The sequence below is a fragment of the Sus scrofa genome, chromosome 5 (assembly GCF_000003025.6).
Source record: "Sus scrofa isolate TJ Tabasco breed Duroc chromosome 5, Sscrofa11.1, whole genome shotgun sequence".
Classification (NCBI taxonomy): Eukaryota; Metazoa; Chordata; class Mammalia; order Artiodactyla; family Suidae; genus Sus; species Sus scrofa.
The window spans coordinates 46012801-46027338 of record NC_010447.5 but is presented as its reverse complement, the minus strand read 5'-3'; the positions used below and the strand labels follow the sequence as shown (position 1 = coordinate 46027338).

General features: G+C 39.3%; 1 protein-coding gene across 1 annotated transcript in view; it reads left to right on the top strand.

Annotated features, from left to right (window-relative positions):
- MRPS35 (mitochondrial ribosomal protein S35) overlaps positions 4336-14538 on the top strand; it is a 49306-nt gene continuing 39103 nt past the window's right edge. The window contains 4 exon segments of the mRNA NM_001244927.1: positions 4336-4479; positions 7906-7952; positions 8776-8943; positions 11020-11080. Of these exon segments, the coding sequence (NP_001231856.1) occupies positions 4368-4479; positions 7906-7952; positions 8776-8943; positions 11020-11080 (388 nt within the window). The 5' untranslated portion in view covers positions 4336-4367.

Genomic DNA, 14538 nt, shown 5'->3' with positions numbered 1-14538 from the left:
GAACTTAAAACAAAAACAAAAATACACCAAGGCTGAAAACACACCTAACACACCTAGACCAATTAATCAGCATCTCAGCAGGAGGGAGGCCTAGACAATTTTTTTTCAACCTCCTAAAGTGAGTCTAATGTTCAACTAGGATTAAGATGTATGTGTCTAAGTACTATTCTATATTATGTGGATACACCATAATATATTTAATCCCTATGTCTTGATGAATATTTGGGTTGCAAGGTCCATCCTCATACCTGGATATTTGCATATTGTCTATCACGTATTTGAATAGACAAACACTCACTTTTTTTAAAGTGCCTATTTAGAGTTAATTTTTCCGTTGTATTGAGATACAATTGGCATGCAGCACTGTGTAAGTTTAAGTGTACATCGTAATGATTTAACTTACATGTATTATGAAATGATTACCACAGTAAATTTAGTTAAGACCCATCATCTCATTATAGATACAAAAAAAGAAAAAAAATTTTCCTGGTGATGAGAACTCTTAGTAATTTTCAAATGTACGATACAGCAGTGTTAACTACAGTCATTCTGTTGTGCATTACATCATTAGTATTTATTTACCTTTTGACTGGAAGTTTGGTTCATTCTCGTTTTTTTTTCCTTTTTGTCTTTTTAGGGCCACACCTGAAGCATATGGAAGTTCCCAGGCTAGGGGTCAAATTGGAGCTGCCACTGCCGGCCTACACCACAGCCCACAGCAACACGTGATCTGAGCCACATCTGCAACCTACACCACAGCTCACAGCAATGTTGGATCCTTAACCCACTGAGGGAGGCTAGGGATCGGACCCACATCCTCATGGATTTTAGTCCGGTTCGTTACCACTGAGCCATGATATGAACTCCCCACTCACTTTTATAAAGTTAGTTTTGCTTAAAAGTAACTCTCTGGCAAAAGCATTGGATTAATGCAAGTTTCAAATATAGCAAAAAACCAATTATAAAAAACCTTAATATTAAAATTAATCTACACAGAACTGGTTACATAATCTGCAGGACCGAATGCAAACTGAAAATATTTTTGTTTAAAAATTATTAAAAACTTCAGAGTTGCCATTGTGGCTCAGTGGTAATGAACCTACTAGGATCCATGAAGATGTGAATTTGATCCCTGGCCTTGCTTAGTGGATTAAGAATCTGGTGTTGCCATGAGCTGTGGTGCAGGTCACGGACATGGCTCTCATCCCACATTGTTGTGGCTGTGGTGGCGGTCACTGGCTACAGCTCCGATTAGACCCCTAGCCTGGGAACTTCCATATGCTGCAGGTGTAGCCTTAAAAACTTCAAGACAGGGACAGCAGAACATTAAGCCAAGCACAGGGCTCCTCTAAGTTTAAGTCACAAGCCTGTGAAATCAGCCTGGCTTCTATAGTATGTTGGGTTATTTGGTCATAAAGGCTGAGGAAAAGATTTCTATCATGAGTGAGTGATTGTACCTCTAAGATCTTTCTTTTCTTTTTTTTTTTTTTTCTGTGTCCCTAGCATATAGAAGTTTCTGCACCACAGCAGTGAAAATGCTGGATCCCCAACACGAGACCACCAGGGAACTCCTCTAAGATCTTTGCAAATTGAAAAATTATACAATGCTTAGTAACTCATATACATAATAGTACATGCTTTACTTTTTTACACTGCATGAAACAGCATTATGGCCTGTGGATAGCATAAAAAATAAACATTTAACTTTCAATATAGGATGAACTTCATAGTACTTGATGCCAGGGAAAACAAGTATTTTTTCTGGCTCCTCTAACTCCAGTCACTTCGATCTACTTTAGTCTTAGGGACAGTTAAAAAAAAAAAAAAAAAAAAAAAAAAAAAACAGAAATAGGAACTAAGTCCCTTAACATCTTGCTCAGAAACTGATAAGTTTCTGGATGTGACCTAATTCTATAAGAATTCTTACTCATTTGTCCCTAAATTTCTATGGGATAGGCCTTGTATTTTATCCTACTACAATATGCAAAATTGAGAGAGAAAAAAAAATGGCTGCTGCATTGACACCGAGCTTAATTCCAATGGCCACCTTTTATACTCTGTCTCCTGAAACATTACTCACCTAATCACAATGGTCTCAAGAAGATAATATTGTTCCCACTTTTCATGAAACTGAAGCTCAGACAGGTTAGGTGGGCCTGCCTAAGATCACAACATAATAGAGTCTGGATTCAAAACCCACATCCATCTGACTTAAAGCATGATTTTAATCTTGAAAAATAGAGGACAGCAAAGAATACCACGAGAAGACAGAGGTAGAGATTGGAATGATTATTTCCGAAATCTCGGCTGCCTCTGTACATCAGTGCCAGATAGAAACTCAGAGACAGAGTTGGGGGAAACAGAAAAAGTAGTTTTAATTGCCAGGCAAAGAGGGGAACACAGCAGGCTAGTGCCTCAAGGACCATGCCCCCCTTGGAGCCAGTAATGGTTCAAGGAGGAGGGTGAGATCAGCTAATGGACATTTTCCTGATTGGTGGGTGGTGAGATAATTAGGAGTCAGCGTCATCAACCTTCCGGTTCCAACTGGTCTGGGTCTACATGCTTGTGGGCAGCATACAGGTGACTTCTTCCACCCACTGGGGGCTTTAGCACCTGCAAAACAGCTCCAAGGACATGGTTCAGAATATTATCTACAGTTCTTGAAGAAAAACTAAATAAAGGTCCTCGACCTTGTCGAATGGCTAAACTATTACTATTGTCTTGCTTGTTTTCCTTTTTCTCTGTATTTTTCCACTTCTTTGATTAAACCGATTCTTTGGCTAAAGTTTTTCTGTAGACAAAAAGGCAGGTAGAGGACATGAGTCGGGATCCACTCTGGGAAGGCTTCACAGGGTTCTGCTTGGTTATATGATCTGTCTATAAGTCAAAGAATGTCCCAAATTCTTTGAATGCCCCAAAGTATTGATGTGTCTATAAGTCAAAGAATGCCCCAAAGATGCCTGCAAACCATCCAAGACTAGAAGAGAGGCACAGGGCTTCCTTCAGAACGTCCAGAAGGAACCATCCCTTGCAAACATCTGGATTTCGGATTTCTGGCTTCTAGAACTGTGAGAGAATAAACTGTTGTTGTTTTTAAGTCACCCAGCTTCTGGTATTTTGTTACAGCAGCTCAAGGAAACAAATACACCTAACAGACCATATTTCTTATTTGGAGCAATAATAGGCTGGTAAGAGGCCAGAAAAGATGAGGATGGCAATTACTTCAAATACTTGTCCTTATCATGCCACACACTGATGCCCATGGCACACAATATTCACAGGTAGAACACTCTGGGACACCTGCACACCTATGCTCTACTTGGTATGCTTACCAAGAGTGAATTTTGTTTGCTCCCAGTTCTTGTTATTACAATTTTGTACTTTGAATATTACACATATCTATCAAAAAAATAGAAGATAATCTTTATTAAGTGGTGTATGTTAATATATCCTAGGGTAGAAAAGAAAAGAGCTCCTTAAAGTATATCCATTATTTTCTAGGTCCTGATGAGTTCTGCCTTTTTGCAATTCTAACCTGATCTACAAACAAACTAACCAAATCATTGACAACAGTTATAACCTGTGCTCACTATATGCCAGTATTGTACCCAGACCTTTGACTGATTAGGACGACACATTCGAAAGATGGTGAAGTCAAGTTTTCAACTCAAGTGCTAGTCTGGCTCAAGAGGTCATCCTTTTAATTATTATCGGATACTGCCTTTCTTCTCAAGGCATAATCACTTGCACTAGCTGAAGACTTCCTTCCACTCAAGAAAGTGCAGAAAAGCAGCAACTGCAAAGTAGCAGGGCCTTAGAACTGATTTCTAGGCCATCTGAGGTTCGCCCTCATCTGGCCTGTATAAGCCACATTTCAGCCATCCCTTATGCTCCTTATTTACAATTGTCTTTGGACTGATAGCTTCCCTGTTTTTTTCGCTTTTTATTTTTTCTTTTTTGGCCGCCTCCTGGCATATGGAGTTCCCTAGTAGGGATCAGATCCAAGCCGCAAGGCGGCTTAAGCTGCAGCTGAGGCAACGCAGAATCCTTAACTCACTGTCCCCGCAGGAGATCGAATTTGCGTCCCAGCGCTCCCAAGATGCCGCTGATCCTTTTGCGCCACAGCGAGAACCTCTACTTCTATTTTTCACCTTTTCGTTTTCTTACTACTGCTTTTTTCTATTTAAGGGCAGTTTCTTGTGTAACTGACTCCTGCTCCCACGGCTGTGATATCGCGGACCCACATGATTACTGTTTCTTGCTCCCGGGGGGGCCGAGCAAGACACGTGAGCCTGCGCAGTAGGGCCTCAGGCCCGCCCGTTGATTCGTTGCGCGCTTGTCCCCTGCCGCTTGCCGTCTGCGCAGACATGGCGGCCACCTCGCTCCCTGCATGGCTGATCCTGAAGTCACGGGCCGGTACCTTTCGTGCCTTTTCTACGGCTATGTCTCCGGCAACACGCTCTCCGAGACCAGCCCTGCGTGAGTGTCTGCCCCGTGGCCTCCGGGCTTTGGCGGCGGTGGGAGGGCGGAATACGGGCCTATGGTGGCTGCCGCGATGGCTGAGCACCCGCCGTCCCCGGGGAAGCCGGTGCGTCCTCTGCCAGCCTGAGTCCCCCTGGTAGTAAAGTCTCTGAAGTGGGTCCGCCCTGTACACGGAGTGTCTCCTGGTTCCTAGCAGCCGGTGTCTGTGGCAGGGTCCTCCCGAGCGCCGCGAGCTTGCTCCCTTCCTCCTGCGCTTTCTAGTGCTCCTGCCCAGGGCCACCCGGTACCGGTCTCTGGTTCTCGGTAATGTTGGTAGGCAGTTTTGAATCACGGATTTTTCTGAAATTTAAGAGAAGCGTACAGGTGTCCTAGAAAAAGTTCTGCTCTGAATTCCATGTAGCCATGCCACCAGATTGGGTGACCTTCATTCAGTAGGCGTTATTGAGGCGACCTGCATTTAAAATAAACTTTAGGGATTCCCTGATACCGTTCTTGCCTTGGAGGAATCTAATGGAAAGCTCTAGTTGTATGTCGATTATAAGTACTATGCAGTGTGATGTACTGTCATAGAAGTGAATATACTGATGGAGTGGGGGGGAGGGCACCAAGGAGGAGCCTCACAAGAATCGGTAAAAGCTCAGTCCAGGGCGAGCCTCCAGACATTCACCAGGTCCTATCCGTGCTACTTTCTATAATATTTCTGATCTTCATACTACTCACTGTCCAGTTTAGCCACCTTCTAACTTCTACAGTAGTTTCTTTGCTGGTCTCTATTTCTGCTCTAACTCTCCTGCATTGAATTCTCAGAACAGCCAGAGTGAAATGTGCAAAAAGCAAACTTGTCACCTCCGTGTTCAGAATCTACAAATGGTTTTATATGCTTGAAGATAAGTGATAAATTCCTTAATTCATCATGGTGGCTCTTCATGGTCTTAACACTTTTTAATTTTTCATTCTTTTATTCATTCTGCAAATAATTAATCTCCTACTGTGTTCTGGATACTGGGATACAGTACGGCACTTCATCTCAGGAAGTTTACATTCTTTGGGGACAAGTCAGATTATAAACAGGTAAACAATGTCAGTACAGTGTGAGGTAGTAATTAGTGCTATGAAGAAAAACAGAGTATTGAGAATGATGGATTGGGCAAGTAGTGGCATAGGGTGAGATAAAATAGTCAAGAAGTAACTCCCTGGGGGATTGACATTTGAGCAGATCGCTGGAATAGCATTATTAGCATAGGGAACTTCAAGTACAAAAGCCCAAAAGTGAGAACAAGCTTAGGGGTGTGACCGAGGAACAGAAAGAAGGCCAGCTGGTCAGAGCTAAGTGAGTGGAAAAATAAGACATCAGATTAAGTAATGACCTTATCTGGTAAAGACTTAAAGGCATTTGGCTTGGATTTTATTTTAAGTTTGGGATCACATTGGGAGGCTTTGAACAGGAAGTGATATCATGTTAATTTGTTTACTTATTTAGCTTTGGGGGGGGGCACACTCACCTGCAGCATAGGGAAGTCCCCAGGTTAGGGGTCAGATTGGAGCTACAGCTGCTAGCTTACAACACAGCCACAGCAACTGGGGATCCAAGCTGCATCTGCAGCCTACAGCAACGCCGGATCCCCAACCCACTGATAGAAGCCACGGATCAAACCTGCATCCTCATGGATACTAGTTGGATTTGTTTCTAGTGCGCCACAATGGGAACTCCCAATTTATATTTTTAAAAGATCACCGGCTGCTATGTGGAGAACTAGGGCTGATGTTGGAAGCGGTTGTAGTACTCCAAATGAGATGACAGTGATCTGGATTGAAGTAATAGTGGAGAAGCCGGTGTGGTTGGATTTGAGATACATCATGAAAGTAGCACTAACAGGACTTACTGATGGATTTGATATAGAGCTTGAGGAAGAGGCCCAAGGAAGTGTGGTGGATTTTTGTCCTGAGTAATTGGATGAGTGGTGATGCCTGGAAAGACCAGAAGAAGGAAATCAAGAGCCCTGCCTGTGATGTGTTATAGTTGAGATGTCTGTTAAATATCCCTGACCTCTTTTCTTAGTGCTCTCTATGCCCTACTCTTACGTTTCATCTTATCGAACTTGTTTACTTTGACTTTCCATCTTCTCTGTCTCGCTCTAGAACACTTTATCTCACTTGCCTGTTCCCATGGCTACCTCCTGCTCATCTTTAAGGTTTTAGCTGAAAGTCCACTTCTTCAGGAATATTTTCCCCAACTAAGTGACTTGGTTGGGTCCCCTGTTATATGCTTCCATTAATATTTATTACTTTTTATTGAAATCATTTGCTCAATGGTTGGTTTATTTGACATACTCCATTCAGTGAGAGCAGGCACTATGTTGCTGTTGTTCATTGCTGCCTTCCGAGCTGCTGGTACACAATATCACTCAAACAACTTTTGAATGAATCAGTGAATTACTACTGAGGGATGAATAAGAATTTGTCACATGAAGAAATGAGATGGAGAGGGAGTAGGGGACAGAGGCCAGACAGATGAAAGGGAGTCACATCCCAGGCAGAGAGAACGTTAAATTCAGAGAAAGACTCAGGGGTCTGCTGCTAGAAATTCAGTGTGGTTACGGGGCCTTGTGAAGGGAAAGCTAGAGATAGTGAATCAGAGTGTGAAGTATTTTATCACCCTAATTCCGTGGTCTTTAGTCTTCTTGGCTAAATGGCCTCTAAATAAGGATAAGAATGGTACTTATTGTGAAGAATAAGATTAAGTGAAAAAATAATGAAAGGCATTTATCCCAGTGTCTGGGCATGTGAAAATTCTGAATAAATTTAGGTTATTATTATTTTAATATAACAAAACATTAATTTAGAGAGGCATAATTTAATATTTTCAACAGTAGATACTGTAAGTATCTACAGTTCTGTGGATATCTTGTACAGTTATGTGGTTTATTAGGAATAGCTATGATTTTTTGTTATTATTGGTGTTGTATCATTGGCAGTTCTCATATACAATAGAGAAGGAAAACTGAAAGTTGTTTTGTATGTGTGTGTGTAAAGAATAGAGTAATTCCTAATATGAACAAGTATATATTAGAACATTTCAAGCCAGTTTTCACTGAAGATGCAAAATACTTAATTTCTAACTATATATTTTAACTTGGGAAAGTGAGTTTACTTGACAATAAACCTTAAAAGTTATTGAAAACATTTCTTTAGATGATAAGTTCACTCTATCATCAATCCCAATATATTTTATATTCAAGTAACCCTTGATTTTTCTTAACTATTTCTGACTTTTCATTTTCATTAAAATGATTTAGTTTGTGAACCTACAGAAAATGGATTACTGTTTTATTTTTATATTACTAAATACTTGAAACCATGTGAGAATTGTGTTAAACAACTCTGTATTATAAAATCCTCTGTAACTATTGTATTGTCTTTTAGGTACAACAGAAAGAACGTCCAAACCTGAAAGGGCACTGAGAAGAAAGGTAAGTGATTAAAGTCCTCTAGTGTATACCATCTTACTGGTTTCTGGAATTCTAAAGTGAGGCAGGTCTTCATCATGGGGCTGAAGGGTGCTGTCCCAGAAGGCTTCACAGGGGATATTGATCAACTTGATGACCCCTACACCTCTGACTGGTTTTTGTCACTTCCCTGAGAATGGATCATCTTTGAGAGGAGGACTCACTCACATACTCTCAGGAAATAGGCATATAAACCAGGATATAGAATTATTTTTGATGATGCCTTGAACAGTCCTGCAGCCTGGGTTATGGGCACTAATCTAACAGATTTGGTCTCAGCCTGTGGGCTTCTTTCTGAAGGAAGCCAAATTCTGAGGTCTCTTGGTGAGCATGGAGTCAGAACAAAGGCACGTTAGTTGGAAGTTAAATGGCACCAATTGTAATTGTCTAGAGTAGTCATTTTCACAAGATTATTAGCTGCTTCCAAGATAAATACTGTACTGTATATTGCCTAAATGGGCGTTGCAGAATTTTACCTCTTCAGACCCTCCTTCTGGATGTAAAGGGAATGCTGGCCATCCCCATCTGTCCAGTACAGTTTTAAAAATAAATATGTGAATGTGATTGACTAAGTTCTCATGCAGCTAATCTCTGAACCTAGGAGGCATGTTTGATCCCTGGCTTCGTGTGGTGGGTTTTAAAGCATTGCTGCAGCTGTGGCGTAGGTCTCAGCTGCAGCTTGGATTCAGTCCCTGGCCCAGTAACTTTCACATGCCGTGAGTATGGCCATAAAAAAATTAAATAACATGTTTATATTTAAAGTATTAAACTATTTTATATTCCTCAGGCACTACCTCCTAGGACAGAGAAAATGGCTGTTGACCAAGACTGGCCTAGTGTTTACCCAGTTGCAGCACCGTTTAAACCTTCAGCGGTACCTCTTCCTGTCCGAATGGGTTATCCAGTAAAAAGAGGGGTGCCCATGGCTAAGGAGGGAAATCTTGAGCTTTTAAAGGTAAGTTATATTGCTGGTTCATCGACTAAAACTTATATCTAAATAAATGCTGAACTCCTGACACCTACCTTCTCCATCACACTTCAGGGTTCAGTATGTAGCAGCTTACTGTGTTTTAATTCACATTTTCCCCCCAGGTAATAATGAATGTTATATTTTGCTTATCTATAGTAAAGAACAGTCAAAGAATCCTAGGCATTTAAGAATAATTTAGTGGTCCTATTGCTTCTTTTTTTTTTGACTGTATCCTTTCTATATTGTATCTTTTAAGTAGAACTAAAAAACTGAAATAACCTAATTTGAGATTGAGAAATGGGGGGGGGTCCTACTTTTTTTTCTTATTTCTTTATTTATGTATATATGTTTTGGTGAAAGTTCTGCTTTTAAGAGAGAGATTTAAAACCTTTTCAGAAGATTATTAATATAATATTATAGTCCTTAAATCTCTTTATTTCTTGAGGCAAAATAGTTCATGTTAAATGCTTTAGTTGGTAGCATCTATAATGACTTACGAACAGTAGACCTAAAGAAAATACAAATAAACGCAAGGCAGTTGGACAAGATGACTTCTGAGGACCCTTCAGGCCCTTACTTTGGGTAGGTAGACCATGGTGAGAACAGAGGCACAGAGGAAACCAAGGAGAGTTTTGTTCATTCATTGGTAGGACATACATTAAACACCTACTGAGTGCTTCATAAATGGAACTGGATATTAGCATGAACAGCTGAAGCTCTGACCCCCAGGAGCTCAGTCCAGGCTGGTCAAAGGGATGATACTGACCTTCCCCTGCAAGAGGCTCATACCTACTAATTCTGTTTGGCTTTGATAAGAGTGTGCTAAGGAAATAAACATTTCCTTTAAAATTTAAACAGAAAAAAAAAGAAAATACAAATATGCATACTCTATGAATGCATGTCTTAGATGTGGAATTATCATCAAGAAATTGTATTTTCTACTAAACGAGAGTCTTCGTGAAAAACAAAAGTTTGCTAAAAGTTGGTGATAAAAAATGAGATGGAAACATGGCGAGGGGGTGATGAAATTTGGAAATGGGAACATTTCAAGAGACAAGAAAAACAAACACCTACAAAACTAATCTTTTCTTCAAATGAAAGCGGTGTTTGAACAATTTCACTCAGCGAGCAAGAGTAGCGGTATATTTGCAAAGATGGTTGCAGAATTTTTAATAAACATAAAAATCTGAACATTTAATGCATGCTCTGCCTTTTAAGAACCACCTGTATGCTTAGTCCAGTAATATGGTCTGTTCCTGCTAAGTGCCATTGAATAAGCTTATAAACTGAGGTAATACAGAATTCATGGAACAGTACCAATATAAATGCTATGTAAGCATTAGCTATTATTATGTTTTTATGATTTTGAGTTGTGTTTCAAAAATAAAAGTATATAGAAAATGAAATCACCCACTCCATAATGCCAATATTCGGTGCCTGTTTTCTCTTGATTAAAATAGCCAATTTCTTATCAGCACTTAAGATCCCAGACATAAAGTTTAGAGTAACTTTCTGTTTGTTCATATTTTCTTTCCATATCACCATACCTAAATTTCCATTTGCCCTGTACATGGATTAGTCTCTCGATGTATCATAAAGATATTCCCAACTTATTAGACTGTTCAGTTAACAATTTGCTAGCTTCATTAATTCATCCATTCATTTCATAAAATATCTGTTAAGTGCAAAGTAGAAAACATATCACAGTGGTATGGATTCCAGAGGAATGAAAATTGTTAAACAATGATCTGTGTCCTTCAGTGCTTTCAGTTTTATAAGGGAATATATACACCTGTAGATTTGTGGTAGAAATAATACTATAAAAATATTGTTTATTTCCCCCACCATCATTGTGTCATAAAATACTTGGTACTGAATGTATTTCAGGGAATTCATTCCTTGGATTTACAATACCTGTGACATGGAATCAATAATGTAAAAAAAAACTATCAGATTTTGTTTATTACAAGGTTGTGAGGTTTATGATTTTTATGAGAAAATTGGGATTTTTTCATGTTTTTAAGACTAAGCTAACTTATCCTTTAACATTCTCTATTTTAGATCCCCAATTTTCTGCATTTGACCCCTGTAGCAATTAAAAGGCACTGTGAAGCTCTTAAAGGTATGTGGTTGTTTTGTAATGTGAACTTAATTAATTTCACAGGAATCTCATTTCTAATGATAAAGGGGTCCGTTTATCAAGAGGATATAATGTTCATAAATATTTGTATACTCAAAACAGGAGCACTTAAATATTACAGCATGTACTTACAGAACTGAAGGAAGAAATAGAGAGCAGTACTTTAGTAGTAGGGGACTTCACTACTCCACTTTCAACAATGGGTAGATCATCCAGACAGAAAATCAGTAAGTAAGCATTGGACTTAAACTACATGTTAGACCACATGAGTTTAACTGTTGCACAGCATTCCATCTAGCAGCTGTAGAAGGCACTTTCTTCTCAAGCACACATGGAACTTTTTCAGGATAGATACCATAGGCCACAAAGTAAGTCTTAATAAATTTAAGAAGACTGAAATCATATCAAACATTTTTCCCAACCACAGTGATATGAAACTGGAAATATATTACAAGAAGAAAGTTGGAAAATCCACAAATATTTGGAGGTAAATAACATGCCCATAAACAAATATTGGTTCAAATAAGCAATCAAAAGAAATCAAAAACTATCTTGAGATTTGTGGTGTCCCCAGAGCAGTTCCAAGAGGGCAGTTTATAGCAATAAATGCCTACATTAAGAGTAAAGAAAAATGTCAAACAAACCACCTAATTTTAGACCCCAAGGAACTGGGAAGAGAACAAACTTAGCTTAAAGTTAGTAAAAGACAGGAAATAATAACGGTCAGAGTGGAAATAGGTTGACACTAAAAGGACAATAGAAAAGATCAATGAGAAGTTCCATGTGGCTCATCGGGTTATGGATCTGACGTTGTTAGCAGTGGCTCAGGTTGTTGTTGTGGCAAGGGCCTAATCCCTGGCCGGGGAACTTCTGTATGCTGCTGGCACAGCTGAAAAATAAAAGATTAATGAAACTAAGAGCTCATTTTTTGAAAAATAAGCAACATAGACAAACCTTTATAGCTAGACTTACTGAGAAAAAGAGAAGCCTCAAAATTGTAATACCACAGAAATGCAAAGAATCTAAGAGACTGCTGTGAACAGATTTTTTTTTTTTTTTTTGCTTTTTAGGGCTGCACCTGTAGCATATGGAAATTCCCAGCTGCCAGCCTACACCACAGCTACAGCAACACCAGGTCCAAGCCACATCTTCGACCTATACCACAGCTCATGGTAATACTGCATCCTTAATCCACTGAGCAGGGCCATGGATGGATCCTGTATCCTCATGGATACTAGTTGGGTTCGCTGCACCACCATGGGAACTCCCTGCTGTGAACAGTTTTTTTGTTTTTTTTTTTGTTTTTTTTTTTTTTGGTCTTTTGTCTTTTGTCTTTTTGTTGTTGTTGTTGTTGTTGCTATTTCTTGGGCCGCTCCCGCGGCATATGGAGGTTCCCAGGCTAGGGGTTGAATCGGAGCTGTAGCCACTGGCCTATGCCAGAGCCACAGCAACGCGGGATCCGAGCCGCGTCTGCAACCTACACCACAGCTCACGGCAACCCCGGATCGTTAACCCACTGAGCAAGGGCAGGGATCGAACCCGCAATCTCATGGTTCCTAGTCGGATTCGTTAACCACTGCGCCACGACGGGAACTCCTGAACAGTTTTATACGCTCGAATTGGACAACTTAGAAGAAATGGATACATTCCTAGAAACATAGAATGTGTTAAGACTGCATCATAAAGAAATAGAAAATCTGAATGGGCTAGTTTCTAGTAAGGAGATTGAATCATTGATCAAAAACCTTACACTAAGAAAAGCCTAGGACCAGGTGGCTCTCTACTAGTGCATTCTACTAAACATTTAAAAGTTAATACCAATTTTTGTCAAACTTTTCTAAGAAATATAAGTGGAGGGAATACCCAAACTCATTTTACAAACCTAGCATTACCTTGATACCAAAACTAGACAAGGACAAATTACAGGCCAATATCCCTGATGAGCATAGGTGCAGAAATCCTCAACAAAATATTAGCAAACAAATTCAACAGTACATTAAAAGGATCATACATCATGATCAAGAAGGGATGCAGGGTGGTGTAACACCTGCAAATAAATCAACATGATACACCACATTAACAAAGTGAAGGGTAAAAATCATATGATCATCCCAGTAGATGCAGAAAAAGCATTTGATAAAATTCAGCATCTTTTCATAAGAAAATTCTCAACACAGTGAATATAGAGGGAACAAACTTCACTGTGATAAAAGCCACATGTGAAAAGGCCAGAACTAATATATTCAACAATGAAAAGCTAAAAGCTTTTTGTCTAAGATCAAGACAAGATAGAGATGCCCACTCTCACCACTTTTATTCAGCATAGTACTAGAAGTCCTAGCCAGAGCATTTAGGCAAGAAAAGGAAAAGGCATTCACATTTTAAAAGTAAAAATGTCTTTACCTGCTGATGACATTATCTTATATATAGAGAATCCTAAGGATTCCACCAAAAACACTGAAATTCCTGCACAAATTCAGTAAAGTTGCAGGATACAATGACAGTATACAAAAATCAGTTTCAGGAGTTTCCATTGTCGCACAGTGGAAACAAATCCAACTAGTAACCGTGAGGTTATGGGTTCAATCCCTGGCCTCACTCAGTGGGTTAAGGATCCGACGTTGCCATGGTCTGTGGTATAGATCAGCTCCTGCATTGCTGTGGCTGTGGTGTAGGCTGGCAGCTGTATCTCCAATTTGACCCTTAGCATGGGACCCTCCATATGCTGCAGGTACTGCCCTAAAAACCAAAAAAAAAAAAAAAAAAATCAGTTTCATATATGAAAGAGAGTATATCCTATGAGTTCTCATCACAAGGAGAGTTTCTCTATTTCTTTAACTTTGTTATCTATGCGAGATGGTAGATATTCAGTAAATTTATTGTGATAATTATTTCATGATTTGTGTAAGTCAAATCATTATGCTGTACACCCTAAACTTAAACAGTGCTGCATGTCACTTTTCTCAATAAAACTGGAAGAATATAAATAAAAATATAATATGTAAACTTGATAAAATAAGAGTAAAGTACTTAGGAATACATTTAACCAAGGGTATGAAAGATCTGTACACTGATAACTGTACAATAGTGATGAAAGAAATTGAAAAAGATTCAAAGAAATTGCAAGACATTCCACACTCTTGGATTGGAAGAATTAATATTGTTAAAATATCTATAAAACCCAAAGCAATCTACAGGTTCAGTTCAATCCCTGTCAAAATTCTAGTGGTGTTTTTCACAGGAATAGAACAAATTCCTAAAACTTGTATGGAGCCACAAAAGACCTCAAATAGCCAAAGCAGTCTTGAGAAAGAAGAACAAAGCTGGAAGCATCACACATGCTGATTTCAAACTATGTTATAAAGCTGTTGTAGTAATCAAAACAGTATTGCCATAAAAACAGAGAGCTCTGAAATAAACCCATACATATTTGTTCAATT